Genomic DNA, 20,487 nt, shown 5'->3' with positions numbered 1-20,487 from the left:
TCTCTTCCTAACGCATGTGCCCTAGGCTTTCCCCTTCCTACTCACATGGCTCAGCTGTGCAGAGCCTAGCAGTGGCCCCTTTTTGCTAACCCCTTGGGTTATTATATCAAGGAGCTGGCATGTGTATGAGAGTTTACTGCGTAGTCATGACAGTGGCTTTCTGTTGTTGTTTCGAAGGATTTGCAGGATGCGTTTATATTACAGCATGTCCCTGAGTACTGCTGCCCAGCATAGAGCATCCTCTCTGTTCCCATCCATCCACCAGTGCCCTAGACCCCTGCCCACCGGCCTTGTGCACAGCTGCAAGGGCCCTGTGCTTGGAGTCCCCCCTTATTAGAAGGAAGAGGCCTGTGTCTGGTTTGAGGTTATTCTCTTGGTCCCTTGGGTTTCGTAGTCCTTTTTAAATAAGGGGCTTCATGGTTTTGTTTCCCTGAGGCCTGGAGATTAGGTCCCTGGTACTACTGAAAGCATTGCCGGTCAGCACTGCGCCCAGGTGGAAGCAAGTCCGCCTGTGTGAGAGAGAAGAGGAAGAAGTTGAGGACACCTGAAGTAGCAAGAGACTTCCCCCCCTTGAGAAAATTCGGGAGACAAGGACAGATTCTTTAGCATGTGCTAAGGCTCAATTGTTAATGCCCTTCACAATTTTCTCTTGTTTCTTTCTCCTTTCTAATTTTTATTGAAATGACAGACTGCTAATTTTTGATCCACTTTTGCTATCAGGCATACTAGTGAAGCGGTAGTTGCTATGTATTGGACTTGTTTAGATATTCAGTAAACCTCATTGAGGTGCTATAGCCGTTTGAGATTGTTTTTATTACTGATTTATTTCATCGGGAATAAAACCGATACTCATAGAGGGAGAGCTGCTAAATTCATAAAGTCGCTGACAAACCAAAGCTTAGGCTATGCATTGGTCTGAGTCTTAAGGCTCACTCCTTCTCACTTGGCCATTCAGAGTTAGATTTTTTTTTTTTCCGAGACAGGGTTTCTCTGTGTAGCCTTGGCTGTCCTAGACTCGCTTTGTAGACAGCCTGACCTCGAGCTCACATTGATCTACCTGCCCCTGCCTCCCAAGTGCTGGGATTAAAGGCGCTCGCCACCACGCCTGGCAAGAGTTAGATATTTTTATCTTAATTGACTTCAAGATGACATGGTCCTGAGTAAAGATGGAAGGTATTTTTATGCCACGTGAAATTTAAAAAAAAAACTATACAGATACCAATATTTTCCAAATAGGATATAATTGTAGATGTAAACAATGGTGGTATATTTGGTACAGATTCTTTCTGCCATAGTTATGAGATATAGGTGTTGGCATAGGTAGTCTAGAACAGTATTGCTACAGAATAAAACTGGAAGCTCTCAGTTACATGTGCCTGGAGAGTCACCCTTTCTCTCCATTGCTGTATGAAATATTTGCTCCTCTACATTATCAGCATAATGTTCCTGGAAATATTTTCTTAGAGGAAGAGTCTCATTTTAAAATTCCCATCCTCTGAAAATTTTGTTGATTTAGATGGTTGCCATTTGCAGCTGGGCCTAAGAAAGCTTATTTGTAGAGACTATAAATAATATTTTTTAAAAATCATGTGAACTCTCGAGAGAACAATTTGCTATCTCCCTAAGACTCCATCAGTTCTAACTAAAGGTATCGCTCACCTGGGCCTCTTTGTTCTGCATAAGGAAAGGCGGGACATGAGACACACTTGCACAGTATCTGTGTGCTGGCTCTGTAAGTGGATCCTGTACTTTAACTTGAAAGCTGACTTGGTAGCTTTCTTAAGAGCGTAACTGTCATCCGCCTCAGCTGTCACATAGCAGAGTCCACGGCTTGTGCTGCTTTGGTCCAGTGGGAGCTGGGCACTAAGGCCTCCTCCTGCTTTCTTGTTTAGTTACCCTAGCCCGATCTTAATTCTAGCTGCATTGCCCACTTCTCATTCAGGCTCTCCAAGCCTCAGTTTCTTTATCTATAAATGTGAATTTATAGCTATTTTCCAAAATTGTGCAGCAAAGAGTGACTAAGTTCGTCACAGGTGGAGGGCTGGGCCTGTGGGTGGCTGAGCGGTAGTTGTCATCTGTTGTTATGTCTCCTGTGCCACTGAGACCCTGTGACTGAGGATAGTTGTGCTGCTAAAGGTGGACTTCGGGAGAGCCTTTCTCTCTTCCTCTACATTTTCTAGAGCCACCATTTAAAGGCCTTCCCCAGTTCTCCAGTATCGAGATTGATTTCCGTCATCATTACAGTCCCTGTTGTCTCCCTTGCTTTGCTTATTCATACCAGGTGGAGCTCTTGTGCCAGTACAAGACACCATAGTACATGACACCTCAGCACATGACACTCCAGCACATGACACCCCAGCACATGACACCTCAGCACATGACACCCCAGCACATGACACCCCAGCACATGACACCCCAGCACATGACACCCCAGCACATACCAAAGTACCGCTACCTTTTCCTTGTCAACCACCCCTCTGTGCTACAGCCTGCACAGCTTTGGGACTTACCTGGCTGAGACAGTCAGGAATGGAGAAACAATAGACACTTAGGGAAAACCTGGCACAGGGTGGGGGGTGTGCTCCGATGGAGACACCAGCAACCCAGAAATTCAGTGTTTATCATACACATCTGAATGAGGAGGTGGGTTAGCTAATCTTGGTAGGGGAGGTCTCTGTAGGGAAGCAGTCTTAGGCTGCAGCCTTCTGAGATGATGAAGCTGTGGTTGGTTCTTTCTGCACACACTGTCAGCATTAGTACTCAGAGCAGTGGAAGGCCTTGCCGTTCCCCTGAGCCTGGCCTGGAGAAAGCCTTGACATTGCCATGGTCTGAGGGGTAGCAGTCCTTGACATGGGCATGATCTTGTCAGCAATCCCCATTCACTCAGGGCTTGTCTACTCGCCACGTTTCCGACTTTCTCCAAGAGTACAAATCTGTTCAGAGTATGAGTTAATGCTCTCAGGGGGAGGGAGGGCATAATGACAACATTTTAGAAACTCAGCTTCTGGAGCTCCAGAGTTGTGTGTGGTTGTGAGTTTTCTTGTGATTCCGGTTTCTTCCTCACCCTCTTGGCGCTCTTCATAAGGCAAGTTAATACATCCTTCAAATCAAGCCAAATTCCAGCAGTTAAAAAGCAAGACGGATGGATTTTGAATTAGTTTTACTTTCAGTAAGCATATGTAGTGGTTCATCTCATAAAAGAAGCCACTTTGTGTGCCCTGCTGGAAGGCCAGGGTAAATAATGTGCAGGCAGCTGTGCTCCACCAATGCCCTAAAGTATATACTAAGCTAAGAGCTGAGAGTAGGGCTGGAGAGATGGCTCAGAGGTTAAGAGCACTGACTGCTCTTCCAGAGGTCCTGAGTTCAGTTCCCAGTAACCACATGGTGGCTCACAACCATCTGTAATGTGATCTGATGCCTTTTTCTGGCCTGCAGGTGTACATGCAGACACAGCACTGAATACAGAATGAATGAATAAATCTTTAAAGAAAAAAAGAGCCGAGAAAAGGCACAGTGAGGTATAGGCCTGGCAGTAACTTTTTTCAAAGACAACACTGTTCCGTTGCTGACATCTTGGGATTTTACATGATGTTTAACTCCTATCGATGTTCCTCTCATGATCAAGTAGTTTACTTGGCCAGCCATTGCTGAGACCATTGGCAGTAGAAGATGACGTTCATCTGATTTTTCTAGAATTCTAGAGGGTGACAAGCAGATCTCAGAGGCACTTAGAGGACTTAGTTGGTAAAGATTAGAAAGGGACTTAATAGCCCAAGGTGATAGTGCATTGATTTTAGGACCCAATCCAGTTATTAAATCAATATTTCTTTTAAGTATTATATTTTTTGATCATTTGGTATTAGAGCAGGCAACAAGGCTGGGTTGAGAAAATAATTGAATTAGGCAGGTAAAATAAGACTGTCATGTTAGAATTGATGACAGTGATAGTGTTTACAAAGTGTTCTGGGGAGGTAGCTGTGGTAAAATGGGGGCTCCTGTGGTAGTTTTGTTACTTTGAAACAGTCTAATACCACCTGGAGGAGAGTCTCTAGGAAGACTTGTCTGCATCTAGTTTTCTACACACGTGTGTACATGTCTGTGGAGGATTGTCTTGACTATATTAGTTGATGTGGGAAGATGTAGTCCACAGTGGGCAACACCATTCCTTTGGCTTGGTTGTCCTGAACTGTATATTAAGAGTGGAGAAGGTAAGCTAAATCAGACGAATGCGTGCATTCACTCCCTCTTTGTTCTTCAGTGTGGGTGTGGTCAACTTCTTCAAGCTCCTGCCTTGACTTTCCCTGAAATAAAGGGCTGTAACCTGGAATTGCAGACTACATTTAGTTGGATTTTATTTCCTTTAATTATTAAAAATAATAGCTATGGTATTTTAAACAGAGTTAACATTTTCCTGCCAAGGAATAAATAGAACTCAGAAAGGATTTCTTGGGACATTTATGGTAATCTACATACTTTTACTGAACTCTCTACACCTCTGTCTTCCTAGTATTTATTGACCTGCTTATATTAGCTACATATTCCACCAAGGATATTACTTTGTATGCAGACATAAGACATGTAACTATAGTAACTATATATCAAAGGTCTTTAGAGTACTCTGGGTGGTTATTCTTGGTGATAGTTTTGAGGTTATTGTAAACACAACAATATATTATTCTGTCATAAGGAGAATTGTACTACCATATCTTTTCATGTATCTGATGGGTAATTATCTGATACTTTACATAGTAAGCTACCCAAAGCCCTAAAATTATCTAAAATTTGCTAAAAGTGAGTACAGCAAGTTTTGGCTACTGTATGGTAGGTGCTTGACATCTATTATCTTTCTTGTTCTTCTCTGCAATCTTGTGTGATGGCATCGCCCCCTTATCTGTACGGGGGAACATCTTGTGTGATGGCATCGCCCCCGTATCTGTACGGGGGAACTGAAGCTTTTGAAGGGTAGAACATGGCCAGGCTGGAATCTCCCAGGTGGGCGGGCTGTGGAATTCCCACATGGGTGCATCATGTGTCTTTCACAGCTTCAGTTCTGTCGCTTCTATTGTTACTCATTACACAAATTGTTTTTCAGGGCCAACTATGTAACATGTCCTGTTGTGTCGGATTAAAGGAAGGAAGGAAGTCCTATAGAATCTTTCCTATTTCCTTGTCTGCAGTAAATAGGGTGTAGATTAAAAAATAAACAAGATAAGAGCCACTATTGATGATGCATCCATAAGACAAGGACAGTGTGTTGTAGAGACTCAGAGAAGATGCTTCATGGATGGGCCCATTCAGTGAACCTTAGCAGCTATTGGGAGAAAGGCCAACAATGTATGAAAGTGCACAGAGCCAAAGTGTGCCGTTGGTGTTGACGGGGAGAACCTTTAGTGCTCACTAACGCCCAGAATGATGATGTGGGACTGCCGAGTGGTTGGGTGACCCAGGGACTCGTGCAGCAGAGAGAAGTGGGTCATGGCTGATATTAAGATGTTTTGTAAAAATTTCTGTCAATAATTTTAGTATACCCCCAAAGTATACTGAAAGGCTAAGTACATAAATGTCTTAGAAAAAGCATGTTTTCATAAAGATATTGAATATTATTTTTTTCTCTCCACTAAATTTTAACACTGGCATTTTATACTAAATGAATTTTTAAAAATTTAAGTTATACCTTATGAACAATTATTTATAGCCCATAAAACACAACAATGTAATGTAACAATTGAGTTTGGAAAATGACAACAGCACTTTTTGTGTAATGTCATCTGTGGAGTTCTGATACGTTGGAAGAGTTCTTGTGTGCAGTTTAGCCTAGCTCCCTGTAAGGAAGCATCAGAAAACTCCAGGAAGCCATTGAAGTGACATTTCAGCACTCAGCACCACCTCCGGATGCGTTGCCTGCTTGTCTCAAGAATGTGTCTATTAACAGTGCTATTTTTGCCTTACAGCTTTTCTGGGAGAAGAGGCTACAAGGACTTAGTGCATCAGATGTAACAGAACAAATCATAAAAACCATGGAGCTACCTAAAGGTCTTCAAGGTATCACGTAAGCTTAGTTGAATAGATATTCGTTAAGTACCTACTGTGTGCCAGGCACTGAACTTGGATACTGTGCATTTGTAATTGATCTGTTCTAGTAGACCTTTGCTTTGTGGGACCATGTGCTTTGCTGGATGGCATGCTTCTTACATTGTAAACCAAGGGAAAACATACATGACAGACATGTGCCAAAGCGATGCTTCTTTGTAGTATGTCAAACTCAGCTTTTCTTTTTCTTCTCTGTGAAATGCTTGGCTCTAGGTTAGCCTTGTCATCTTTTTAAAATTCACTTTAAAGCCCGATTGCAGTCCCCCCTCCTCCTGTCCTCCTGGCCCCGCCCTCACACACCTTCCCCTATGCCCCCATCATCTTATTCTCTGAGAAGGGCAGGCTCCCCATGGGTACCAACCCACCCTGGCACATCAAGTTGCAGCAGGGCTAGTCACATTTTCTCCCACTGACGCCAGACAAGGGAGCCCAACTATGTGAAAGGGATCTGAAGGCAGGCAACAGAGTCAGAGACAGTCTGCTCTGATTTCTAGGGGACCCACATGAAATACAGGTGCTCATCTGCTTCATCTATGTAGGGGGCCTAGGTCCAGCCCATGCGTGCTCTTTGGTTGGTGGTTCAGTCTTTATGAGCCCGCATGGATCCAGGTTAGTTGACTCTGTAGGTCTTCTTGTGGTGTCCTTGACCACTCAGGTGCCTTCAGTCCTTTCTCCCACTCTTCCACAAAACTCCCTGAGCTCCACCTATTGTTTGGCTGTGGGTCTCTGCATCTGTTTCCATTAGCTGCTGGATGAAGCCTCTCAGAGGACAGTTATGCGAGGCTCCTGTATGCAATCATAACAGAGTATCATAGTGTCAGTGGTTGGCTCTCTCCCATGGGGTGGTTCTCAAGTTAGGCCAGTCATTGGGTGGCCATCCTCCAATCTCTGCTCCATCTTTATCCCTGTACCTCTTATATAGACAGGACAGATTTTGGGTGGAAGATTTTGTGGGTGGGTTAGTGTCCCCCTCCTTCTACTGAAAGTCTTTGCTGGCTACAGGAGGTGGCCTCCTTATCCCAGTCTGGTAGAAGCCGCACCTAGGGCCACCCACATAGACGCCCAGAAGCCCAGCCTTGTCATCTTTAAGCCGTATGCTGCTTTAGCACGGACTCCAGATGAACAGAAGGGTTCCCAAATTTCCTATTTACAGCAGCATCTTACCCAGTATTTTCTTGTTCTTACCTCCTTACCCTCCCCACTCTCCTGCCTTTCTGCCACTGCTGCTTTATGTTGCAGCAGGAGTACACACTTTGCTCCATGGTCCTGCCTATTGGGATGTGGGGTAGCGGGCTCAGTGACCAGTCTACCTGTCATTTCATGCTTTATTCAAGAGTTGTACTGTGTTTCAAGTATTAGAATTTCAGTCCTCAATCTTGACTTAGTGTGGATTTCTCAGTAATCTTCCAAATGTACAGTTGGCCTGTTATCTCATTCTTGTATATTCTTAGAAATTATTGCTTTAAGTAAATTCAGAACTTTGATCAGTTCACTTAAAATTTTCTGTGGCTTGAGGCCCTCACAAGCATGAGGTTATAGGAATTGGACTGTTTTTGGTTATTTGATATCTCAGAATAAAGATGAAAATCATAGAGATTGGAAAGGTTTATTAAAGCTATAGGAGGAAATCTATCCAGACCATGTTATCAGAGCATAGTGATCTTATAGGGTCTTAAATTATTTAACTAGTTGACCTTTCTTGAGAAAATGAACATAACTTTTCAGAAGTCTGGACTTAAGAAACGTAATTTACAATTGAAGTTTTGTTTACTGCTTAATGTCAATCTGTTGGTGTACAGTAGCTGTTAATGTGTATGTGCTGCCCTTTGTTGCTTTGGTGGGTATCAGGTCACCTGTGTGATCCTAATTGAACAGAAGAATACTGGTTATTTTAGGCTGTGGCAGGTGCGCTCGCACAGGGGTCTTTTTCTCTTTAACAGCATCCTTTCTCCTTGCAGGAGTTGGTCCAGGAAGTAATGATGAGACCCTTCTGTCTGCCGTGGCCAGTGCTTTGCACACAAGCTCTGCACCAATCACAGGCCAAGTCTCTGCGGCTGTGGAAAAGAACCCTGCTGTTTGGCTTAACACATCTCAACCCCTGTGCAAAGCTTTCATTGTTACAGATGAAGACATTAGGTATGGTATTTTAACATAACTTTGAACATCTCAGTTTTGCCTGTAGATAAATTTTTATGAAAGCCATTAAGTTCAGTGCCACAACTAGTACAGTTGATTATCCTGTATTCAAACTTAACACCAAGTTCAACACCTGAAGCCTTTTGAGGTCTGATAGGATTCTTTTAGTGAACTGCTTGATGCCATAAAAACTTTGCTTCATGTGCTAAGCTATTAAAATGCCATGGAAATTATCTTCATATTAGGTATATAAAGTGTATGTGAAGCATAAGTGAATTTTGTGTTCAGCCTTAAGTCCCATAGCTAAGATATCTTTGTACATATGCAAATCCTCCAAAAGAACAAAGGAAAAAAAAGGGGGGAGGGTAGGGGAAGATTAAAAAAAACAGCTTATCTATAAGGGATGACATCTATCAGAAATCATATTTTGGGTTTTACAAGGTGTATTGGTTAGCTTTATGCTAACTTGACGCAAGGCAGAATCATCTAAGAGGAGGGGATTGCAACTGGTACTGTCTCTGTAAGATCTGATGGAAGCATGTGCAGCTCACTCTGGGCAGTGCCATCCCTGAGCTGGAGGTCCTGGGTGCTATATGAAAACAGAGTGAGCACTCCATGAGGACAGGCCCGTAGGCAGCACCCCTCCATGGCCTCTGCATCAGCTTCCTGCCTCCAGATTCCTGCTCTGCCTGAGGAGTTCCTGCCCCAACTTTTTTTGATGGTGAACTGTGATATGGAATTGTAAGCAAAGTAAACCCTTTTGTTCCCAAGTTGCTTTTGGTCGTGATGTTTCATCACAGCAATAGAAACCCTAAGACACAGAGCTTTTCTGAAATGAATGGAATGTGATAATGATCTTTGTAAGAAAACTGTTCTTGAAAATAAGCCTTGTATCAGAGTGACCACCACAGGCAAGGCCATCCTCCGATTAGTCATATCCTCAATGGAGCAGCTTTACAGCTGTGCCTCTGGAACTGTGCTCTGATGAGCCCTTCATCCTTCAGGCCTTTTATACAGTTTCTTTTTAGCTTTGGTTTGCCTTTTGTAGAGCTTGAATTGAAACCCAGGCCTCTAGCATTCAAAGCACACAACCACAACCCTTTCACCATGCTGTTGTGATTATTCCTGCTTTGGTTTGTCTGCAAACCAACCTTTCTTTAAAGTAGGTAATAGATAGCCTTGCTGGCTTAAGGCTCAGTTGCATTTTAAAGTTCAATTTACTTATCATGACTATGTTTATTTCATTCAGACTCAGTTTAGAGGTTCCCTTATATATGCTTTAAAGATTTAAAGTTGTTCCAGACACACACACACACACACACATACACACACGCATATACACACATACTCATATAGTAGAGCAAGATGGGAAGAGAGTGAGAAAGGCAGAGCAAAGAGGTAGTCAGAGTCAGGACTAAGAAAGGACGTAGTAAATCTGTGAATGTCTTTCATTCATCCTAAGGCTGGGCCACAAAGCAGCTGCCTAGCAACAATAGGAAAAGGAAAACCTGGCTCAGATTGACAACACTCTGAAGCATAAGCAAACTATTACTTCAGAGAAGTAACACATTGAATTGTGAGATCACATGGGAATTGTTTTCTGGGACTTTGGACCTTTGGTACCATTACATTGGAGTAATGATAATGCTGCTCAGTATATTAGATTGCTTTTAAAACAAAACAAAACAAAATGTGTGGTTGATATGTATGTGTACTTCACTCTTTCTGTTTGAATCAGTTTTCCTGGAGTATCATTCCTAGATAGAACCAGCAGATGGCAGTTTGGAATCATCCAATTTAAAGTAGTTTTCTGTTTGTATTTGTTTTCATCTAAATCCATACAAAGTTGTTATGGAAATGTCTCTAAATGTATGAATCTAGCTAGGCTTATTGGAAAACCCTTCTTGGGCTTTAAAATAATCTTTTGAAATCATAGAAAACAGTTCAAGGTTGTATTCATATGCTTTGGCTTCCTAGAACTTGCAATCAACTTTGTTTTTGAAGAATTAAAAAAAAAAATCAAAGCAAGAGATGAGGTTGCTCTCTGAATCATTGTGACCTTGAGGAAGATAATTGCCTGGGAAACAAGCTTTTTTCTTTCTTGGTATGAGCACAGAAATAGCAAATGGGATTTCCACCAAGTTGTTCTGGGTTCGGACTGGAGCCCTGGAAATGCCAATAGTGTCAGTGCTAGACCTTTTGACAGTAGAGGAACTCACCTCAGCACTGGCCTGGATTTGGGTTACCTGTCTAACATTGGGTGGAATTAGTGCAACAGGAATTACAAAGAAGAGTTCCTTGTTGAAATGCACAGACCGCTGAGACGTGGCCATGAGTGGAATTGCTGTCCTTCTCCAGCCGCTGTCTGCTTCTGGAAACTTCCTAAGGCTCTCGTTCTTGCTCAGGGGCCTGCGGGCCTTCTTTATTATTCTAGTGGTGGCGCATGTGCTTCCCAAGTGTGCACTCGGCTCAGAATCTCAGCATTAAGTATATCTCTTTAGCATGCTAGACAATATTTTTATTCATGGGTGCAATTGTTTTCTGATACTTAGTAACATTCTTATAAATGGTAGCTTAAGTCTTTCACGAGCTCACAGACCTGTGGTGTGAGCCCGGACTCACTTATCCTCACTAGTCTGAACTCAGTGGTTTCTGGAGCATCTTACCTTCTGAAGCATGGGATTCTGATTTCAAGTTCAGACACCTGATAGGAAAGGCACAGGGTGCTGCAGCGCTGAGACCCCTGTCCTCCTACTGACTGCTGAACAAGGGCTGATCTATGTGTACAGGTGACACGCAGTTCTCTACTGCCAGGCTTCTGTGTGCCCTCACATTCTGTCTTTCAGGACACTTCTTATTGGGTTAGGCTCACTAGATTCAGCTTCCTTTTGGCTAATTAATGATTCTGTGATTAGTAGCTAATTATAGAGTAATGTCCCATCTGCCATATCTACAAATGTCACATACCCTTACCGGGAGAAATTACACAGGAGAGTGCACTGGATGTGGAGGGCACTTGGAGAACAGAATGGATTCGCTACACCTGTAGCAGGCACATTTGTTGCATAGAGACAAGCGGTCATGTTCACAGGAAAAGAAACTCAGCGACAGACATGAGCGCTCAAGTAGACATCTTCACAAGGTGTGGCGTGCCCCGCCCCGCCCTCCTCAAAGGTCATGCCAGACATTTGTACCTCTTGATTTGTCATTAGGGTGAGACTGCCAATGTGACTAATAGGCCATTTGGCATAAATTTCAAGTCACTGGGCCAGAGAGGAGACAGACTAAGTAAGAAAGTTTTCTTCTATACTCTGGTCCATTACATGAACTTTATTGCACCCCAGTTTCATTTGATATGAAGAAAATTGTAGAGGTCAGATTGACTCTGTACTACTTCCTGCCTGCCTGTTTGACACTTCTTTTAGGAACTGGAAGTTTGTTGCTAGTAATCCTTTGTTCTATTTCTTTTAATAAAGGAAGGTAAAGTGTTTCCATGACTACACAGGGCCTATTACCTTCATTCAGGCCAGGGTTTTAGAACAAAAGGGGCTCCACGGGTGGCTGATTCCCCGGGAATCCGATAGAGTCCTCCAGGAGCATATCCTCTGCCTGTCTGTGTCCGAGGTTTGGGCAGTGCTGCCTCTGTCTTCACTGTTGGGAGGAAAAGGTAATTTTCCTTCTGTACAGCCTCCAAGTCTCCTTCAACAGCAGCTCCTTCACCTACTCGGCATCCATTCTTACAGGCCTTGTCTGCTCACCCACCTGGCCGTGGCCTGCTCTCTGTGTGGAGCTGGCCCACTCACCAATTCCTCTGCCTCTCTTTCTTGCTCTGGCCTCCTCGTTTGCTTCTGGAAGTCTCTTTTTCTCTTGCTTTCTCAGAAAGCTGCTCTCATCTTCCCCTCATGTGCTTTACAGAGGTGCAGAACATTCTCGTAGTCTCTTTATCCTTGGTTTTGTTTTTTATCTAATGGTTTAGGGCTTTCTTTATGATGTGTAACTTTTGTCACTTTTGAGGTCACCTTGCAGTCACCAAGCTAGAGAAGCTCATGGTATGTTCTCGCCTCCTCAGCTCATCTCACTTGGAGAGATGCTCTATGGTCTTTGTCCCCAGTGGCCTCAGTGGTCCTGGCTCCTCTGTGCAGACCTGGTTTCGCAGTGCTGCTCTCTTGACTCAGCCAGAGAGCACACATGCCACATCTCAGCTTCACCTCCAAGTTGTTCTCCCTCGCTTTTCCATGCGATCTCCCTCTCATATCCTCCTTCCCACCTTGTTTCTACTTATTTTTCTTAATAACACTTAATCTTCACATACTTGAAAGTCTTGAAGTTGAGGAAAAGACCACTGACGTTCATTTGTTCTTTCCAGAATCTCTTGAGAAAAGAGATAAGCTCCTTTGCAGAGATGTTCCTTAATTCCTTTTTCTGGTGAGATTTAGCACTGCTTGGTTCATGTGTGTAGAGCAGCATTTGGGAGGTTTAAGGAGAAGGAAGTGATCTTTTCTAAGTGACTCCTGGGTGGGGAGGGCTGTCAGAGTAGTTTCATTTTTGTTACATCCTGGATTTTCAGTTTCATTTCCTTCTGTTTTTGAAAAGGAAACAGGAAGAACGAGTCCAACAAGTACGCAAGAAGCTGGAGGAAGCACTTATGGCAGACATCCTGTCCCGGGCTGCTGACACGGAGGAGATGGACATTGACATGGACAGTGGAGATGACGCTTAAGAATATGATCAGGTAAGCAGCCGCAGCCGCAGCCACAGAGAGGCTGCCTGAAGGAGATTGCTTTCATGTTGTGGCCTGCTCAACACTCGGCAATGCAGGTGTTCCCCCATGGGTCCTACATGTGCCCATCTCTGTCTTTAAGGACCCATAAGCTATCACATCTGTCTTAATTCTGTGAGGACATTCTTGCCACAGTATCCACCTAGAAGGGATCCTTTGGTCTACTTCATATGGCTTTAATCAATGGCAGAAAATGGCTTGGGTGTCGTGAAAGAAATCAGAGGAAAGAGAAAAGGACTCTTGGTTCAGGAGGAATGGCTGGCCAGCTTGCCTTCTGGGGGATGCCGTGCCCTCCTTGGGATTATGGCATAAGATAAGCAAAATCTTCCCCTTTATTCTTCATACCAGACATTAGATATAGACAGAGCAGGAAGAACATTGACATGTAGATCATGAACTTATCTTCAAGATGCAAATGCTGGCCCTGGTGTGTGTGTGTGTGTGTGTGTGTGTGTGTGTGTGTGTGTGTGTGTGTGTGTGTGTGTGTGTGCGCGTGCATGCGCACGCGTGTGTGTTTGTTTTACTGAATGCTCACACTCTGTCACTTTGATGTGGCTTCATCCTTCCGGGCCACTCTCTTGTGTATTGGCAAGATCTGCTTTACTTCCTGCTACACATATGCCAATGACTTGTTCCCTCTGAAACCAAATCTCAGAGGGAGAGACAGCTGAGCAAAACATGACACGAAGGGTCAACAAAGCTGCGCTGTGGAAGTGATGTTCCCCTTGGTCCTGAAGATGAGTAGAATTGAGTCCAGTTGAGCACAGGTAAAGTGGCGTAGTGAGAAGAGTCAACAGAGAGGAGGGTGTCCTTTTTCAGAGAAGTGATGAGAGGTGGGAACGTAGTGTTCATGTTGCCTTGGGAGCAGTGGGCAGCGGAGCTGATGAGGAAGGCCTGTGCGCCATGGTGCAGGACTTGGAGTTTGCTCATAATGCCTTATAGAGGGTAAGTGGCATGATCAGATGTGTTTATCTGGCTTGGTGTAGAGAAAGCGTGGAAGCAGGGTGACTAGTTGGATTGTTGCCTTGGCAGTCTAGTCAGGGACAGTGGTGGCTTTCAGACGGTGATGGGAGATGAGCAGGGAAGGGTAGATCTGAGATGTGTTTTGTGGGAAATGAGCTTGAGATAGTCTGGGAGAGTCAGGTCTCCACTGGCGCTGCTGACTGGAGTCCTGTTCGACAGGAACAGAGCACAGGGAGGGAGTGGAAGGAAGATGGGTTTAATTGTTGACATTACCTTTCCTTTCCTTGAGTGCCTCTATTTACTTAATAGTGCCCCATACCATGATGATGCTGCAACCCAGCATTACATATAATGTCTGCTGGTTATAGGTCCACTGAGAGCAATGCCACCCAGTCATGGAACTTCCAAACCATACAGACTGTGTAGATCCACTTTAGTCTGATTTTAAGTAGTTTATTTCCTCACTGAGGACAGGGAGACACTGTTGACATTGTGGACTTTATCTTCCTAGAGGAAAAGATGGCCTGCAGGAACCTGATGAGTTCATTCAGTATACATTATGTCTGTCAGAGAGAAGCCTGGAGCATGTCCTCTTGGTCTGAGGCCCTAGCCACACTGCCTCTGGAGCCAGTGAGGGAGTCTGCATGGTTGCTGATCATGTCACCCCATCTGTGCCATATGTCAAGATGTATTCTGTGATGGCACCTCTTCTGTCAGTTATTTTTCCCCTCCTCTTTGAGAACTTACTTCTAGCTGGGCGTGATGGTGTGTGCTTTTAATCCCAGCCCTTGGGAGGCAGAGGCAGGCGGATCTCTGTGATTTGGAGACGAGCCTGCTCTACTGAGCAAGTCAGGACAGCCTTGGCTTCCTCGGTGACTACCTTCTAGATTGCTCAGAGGCAGCACACAGACAGCAGTGTTCAACGCCCCTCCATCCATGTGTAGGAGCTGGCACCTGCTCAAAGCCTTAAGCAATGATTAGAATTGTAATTAGTTCTTAAGAATGAGCATTATTTTGACGTGCTCAGTAGGAACGTGTGCACATTATATTGTGACCTCAAGAAGATATTGTTAGACTAATCCAGTAGACTGGTAGCTTATGGGATACTTAGAATACTTCTTAATTATTAAAATTACATTCATATAGCCTGCTCGCTTAGCCTACATGCACCTGAAGTCCTAAAGAACCTGGGGCATGGCCACACTCTGAGTTCATCCTTATGTGTAGAGTAGCTAGCACCCCAGTTTAAAGCTAGGTAAGGGGTGGGGATGGCCAACTTCACATGTTATAACAAATTGCCTCTGAGTCTTCTAAGCTTTGACAGCCTCCTCCTGTTAGTGTTCTTTCTAAAGTTCTATGTATGCAAGAATGGTATGCATTTGTGTGCTTATTTAGTTCATTAAATAACATGCCCAAGTCTTCTATATTACGTACATTTTACAGTTATAGATAAGTGCTGAAGTATCAAGCATTTTGGGGATGATTGTGAAAAGGAGATAACAACAAAAGCAAATGCGTTGACACCTGCGGCTGTGAATGAGCATACAAATTGTGAATAAGATGCAAATTGTTCAGTTTGCAATTGCACAGTATCACCTTACTTTGGTAATCAGGAAGAAGACTCAAGCGCATCTACAAATGCTGTGAAGTCAAATCAATCATTGTGAAGTACAAGATACAATTACTAAGTTGAATTTTCTCAAAATATGTTTGGGTTTGGCTGTGGCCTGTTGGGATGTTTGATTTATATGCCCCATGACTTTCCTTTTCATTTTGTTGGAGTTAATTGTACAGCAGAAACAGTGCATAGGCTATAACATGTATATGAGTCTGTGACAGCAAACGGTATAAAAACGGTATAAAAAGTGACATACAGGTGCTTGAAGGATCTAGTGACTTGACGGTGTTCAGCCATCTCTGTTCGCCTGGAGCTCAGGGCTCTACCCGACTACGTGGATGGGTTTCTCGTGCCTCTCGTGGACCTTTCACCTAAGAAGTCTTTGTTCTTCTTCCTTTTGTCTTCACAGGTAACTTTCGACTGACCTTCCCCAAGAGCAAATTGCTAGAAACGGAATTAGAACATTTCCACCAGGTTCCGCCTGTAAGAAAAAGTGTACCTGAGCACATAGAGCTTTTTAATAGCACTAACCAATGCCTTTCTAGATGTATTTTTGATGTATATATCTATTGTTCCAAATAATGTTTATTTTGAGTCCTAGGACTTAAAATTAGTCTTTTATAATATCAAACAGGACCCTTAAGATGAAGTGGAGCTTTTGATGCCAGGTGCAATCTACTGGAAATGTAGCACTTACGTGAGATATTTGTTCCCCCCACAGTTTTAATATAAGCAGATCAGGAGTACCAAATAAGTTTCCCAACTAAAGATTATTATGACTTCACTGTATATAAACAGATTTTTATACTTTATTGAAAGAAGATACCTGTACATTCTTCCATCATCACTGTAAAGACAAATAAATGATTATATTCACAGACTGATTCAAATTTCTTCTGTTAAAGTTCACATACCACAATAGCCCCTGGACAGCATTCCTGATCCATGTTCTGCTTTGACCCTGGGCCTTAGCTTGGAAGTGGAGGTGGTGGGAAACAGGTGGTGTGCTGCAGTGTGCCGGCAGGCTTCTCTTCATGGGATTATCGTCTCACGGGAAGCTTCACACAGCTCCTAGCATACAGTCTTCTTCTCTGACCTGTGACTAGTGCTTTGGATAGTGTTACACAAGTAAGGCTCTCCTTTCCCTGTCACGTGAGTCAGGCACACACGGCCCCTCATGGGAGTGTCTTCCCTTTCTGAGGTCCACCTGCTGAGCAAGTCAGCAGAGCACACCAGCGGCTTTCCCACTGCGAGGGGCAGCCTCTAAGATGTGGCGGCATGAACGAGAGTGAATATTGGCACTAGCTGGTACCTTTGCTGCTGCTGCTGCAAGCTCTAAGCCTAACTTTATTACCACTGAAACTGCTTGATATTTATTTACTAAACCTGTCATTAAATATTTTGGTGAGTTTTTAAATTAAAACATACTTAAATTGATCAGAGCCAACAACAAGAGGGAGTGGCTATAAGCAAATGAAAAAATGGAGCCGAAAAAGTTGCTTTATAGGTACAGTTTATGTGTTTATGTACTGGACCTGTGCTGCATCTGTGCTCATCTTAAGTGAGTCTCTACATCAGGCCTCAGCATGTAAAAAAGAACACAATAAAATTAGGCCCAAACTAATGTGTTCAAGGCAAGGTTGTGACCATATGCATCCGCGCCACCTGTACCCTTTATTACAAGTATCTCCAGCACCCTGTGCAGGCTTGTCAAAGCCGTGTGTGTGGCTGGCTGTGCTCTGGTTTTGGAACTTTATGGCCAAACCCCAAAAGTACTTCTTGGAGCGTCTGATCTGATTACATTTTTATATCTGAGCCTCCAGTTTTATTGGGCAGATCTGCAGGCTCTGGGAGTAGCTGCTGGAGGCCCTGCGAGGGCCCATCAGAGTGCCTCAGGCCGAGTTTCTTGGCCTTAGCATCTCTTAAAGAGCCAGTACTACTGTTAGAATGGCTTTCCAAAATTTGTTCTTCTTCTGTCCAAAGTCCAAGACTCTTCACTTGTAGCCATGGCTTGGCAATCATACTCTTTTTACGGGACAATCCAAACCATTATACAAACTTTTGTACACAAACTGATGGTGTACATACTGCAAAGCTTTAGTGGTTTTTTTTTCTTGTATATTTTGCTCAGGTAGAAAACCAAGTGTGAAAGCCATTAAAAAGCGATGTCTTAGTGACCATCACCTGAGGCCGTGATGTCCCCAGTGTATCTACAGGACATGCCCAAAATCAAATCCATTTAATTACCACAAAGCCACCATCATCTTGGATTCTTCATCTTGGGTCAAAGTCGAAGTCAGCTGGACAAGGCAGACAGACAGGAATGATGGCAAACGCTGCGCATCCCCTTGCTTGCAGCATCTGTCTGTCAGTCCTGTTAGAGCCTCTGAGTTAACCACACCCCTAACGCCCTTCCTTCAGCACCCCCAACTGCTCACTTCACAGGTCCCGTCCTCCCTCCCTCTGGGCTTCGGAATAGCTTCCTTTTTCTCAGCTGTTCACTGTTCCTCTTGCTATTCCTCCACTCTTTTTTTCTTTCACCCTAGCTATTCTCCAAAGAAACAGCGGCAGTCACATCCCTTCCCTGTTCTGAATTCCCCCCTCGCCTTTAAGTGCAGCTTCTAAAGTCAGAACGGGAATCCTGCAGCTAGCGAGCCCGTGTCTCATCCTAGTCTTTGCGCTGTGTGACCTGTCAGGGCCCTCAGTCTCCTCCTTGAGCTTTTTTTCTTCCTTGGTGAGACAGGAATAACAATACCTACCTCATAGAGTTGTGAGGATTCCGTGACGTGCTGTTTGCAGGGTGTTTAGCACAGTGCCTGGCACTTAGTGGGTGCACTCGGGAGAGTGCCGTCATCGTCATCTGCGTTGCTTTCCAGAGGCATCTGTGGATCTCTCTGACTGTCTTTGTAGCTTTTCTTTCAGTGTCCTGTTTCCTTGTAGAGATCTGTATTTGATTTGTCAATTCTTTGTCTCTTTAGTAAGCTCCAGGAGAGCAAATCTGTTTCCTGGTATAGCCCCAGCACTTAGCCTACTGCTCATAGTCAGACACATAGTGAGCACTCAGTCTCTGTTTCAAAAAAGAAAAATGGAAGAATGGTCAAAACACTCTTTATGATCTCATATCTGTAGCTCCATCCTGCTACTGTCCCCCTTGCCTTTCACTTTAAGAAAAGCCACACCACTTGCTCCTGTTGTTCCCTTTGCCTGCCCATATACATGTCTAGTTCCTGGTCATGGGTAAGTGCCAGCTCAGTAGCTACCTCGTCTGTGCTGTTGCCCCCATGTCCCCAGGCAGATGCCCTTTGCCTTGTCCAGGTTCTCGCTGTACTTTGTAAATACCTCCGTGGAGGTGACTTACGGTAGTGTAAAAGGTGTTTTGCATGTCTGTCTCTGTACTGCACTGTAACCAGCGTAAGAGCTGCGCTGCTGCTGTCTTTCTGTCTTCAAGCCCCCAGGGGCCTGAAACAACGCCTGGAACCTGCTTGTCAATAAGTATCCGTTGAATGAATTTGTGAGTGAATAAAGACTCATGCAGTTGGAAAACGTGTTTTATCAAGACAGAGTGCCCGATGGCTTCCAGGATTTTTGTTTTCTTCCTCAAAGCATTATGTAATCTCTTTGAATGTAATATTGTTTAAATTTTAAAAATAGTACAAGTTTAATATAGATCTTCATAAACGATTGCAAAAGATACCAGAAGCTTTGTGGTCTTTCAAATGCTAGAGTTCAAAATAAATATTTGCACTATTTCCATGGTGAACGCTATGAGGAAATCTACAGCAATAAATTTTGAAGCTTTAAAAAGAGTTTGTGTAAATCATCTTCAATGACGGAATCCGTGAAGGATGACTCTGGCTTCCCAGACACAAAGGACTTTAGACTGGGTTGCAAGGCTCCAGAGGTTTCAGGGCACGGCTCTTACTTCCCTTCGCCTCTAAAGCAGTTGCTTAGTCCTTCTGCTATTGTGCCTGGGGACACAGAGGACTGCCTGGGTCCTCCAGACTCAGAAGAGATTGCTGTGACCTCATGACTCCCCTGCCTCCCGGCTGACAGCAGGACTGTCCTGCTTACTGTCACCACTGGCACGGGTATATATAGGACACCCTTCCCCCACCACAGTACATTTTGGTTGTCTCCAGGACACACAGGAGGGAACATCTGACAGTTATATTGGGGTGTGCCAAGAGGAGCTGCAGGGCTGGCCACAGAAAGTCTGAGACCAATGAAGAAAAATAATTTGTACAGTGTATACACTCTTTTGTAATAATTGTCTTGTAGTATTTAAAGAAGTGATAAGTAAAACTTTTTTAAATTCTTACATTTATATAGTATTTTACAACTTAACATTTCCACTACCATCAGTATCATCTTTGAATATTTAACTATATAGCAGGTGCATATTTTTATTCCCGTTTAAGTGTTACGGAATCTAAGATCCAGACACATAAATGGTTTATGGAAGTTAACATGGTTCAGGGAGTGAATTTGAATACAGCAGTCTGTTTCCGGAAGCAGTTGCCATGCTCAGGCCTCCAGCTCTCTGTGACACAGAGTAACACAGTAGTTGGGAGTAGAGCATGCCTGGTACCTGAAAGCTAACGCCAGGCAGAGGACTCTGTTTTTGCTGCTTTGTGTGACTCCTTTTAACAGAGGAATCTTTTACAAGGATGATTTCTTACCTAAGCACAGTTCTCCCATCACAGCATGTAGGGGATTATTTTTATGCAGGGTTTAGGGAATTATTTCTGATATTTTATTTCCAGGTTTTGCCAGTTCTTTTAGTTGTGTGAGCAAAATGTAACTGAACCATGAACTCCAATAAGAGAATATTTAAGTTGGGGTTCATGTGGCGCATGTGCTAACTCAGTCACTGAGAGTAGAACTGTTTGACTCAACATTT

The 20,487-nt window shown here is 43.8% G+C and overlaps 1 protein-coding gene across 1 annotated transcript in view; it reads left to right on the top strand.

Moving 5' to 3' along the window:
* MBD2 (methyl-CpG binding domain protein 2) overlaps positions 1 to 16,465 on the top strand; it is a 58,520-nt gene extending 42,055 nt beyond the window's left edge. Inside the window, exons 4-7 of the mRNA XM_084780681.1 lie at positions 5,952 to 6,042; positions 8,049 to 8,226; positions 12,820 to 12,958; positions 15,997 to 16,465. Of these exons, the coding sequence (XP_084636807.1) occupies positions 5,952 to 6,042; positions 8,049 to 8,226; positions 12,820 to 12,946 (396 nt within the window). The 3' untranslated portion in view covers positions 12,947 to 12,958; positions 15,997 to 16,465. The remainder of the gene's footprint in view (positions 1 to 5,951; positions 6,043 to 8,048; positions 8,227 to 12,819; positions 12,959 to 15,996) is intronic.
* The last annotated feature ends 4,022 nt before the right edge of the window (positions 16,466 to 20,487 follow it).

Source organism: Acomys minous, assembly GCF_964271855.1.
Source record: "Acomys minous genome assembly, chromosome: 4".
Classification (NCBI taxonomy): Eukaryota; Metazoa; Chordata; class Mammalia; order Rodentia; family Muridae; genus Acomys; species Acomys minous.
The sequence above is the reverse complement of the archived record's forward strand: the minus strand, read 5'-3'. Positions and strand labels throughout refer to the sequence as shown.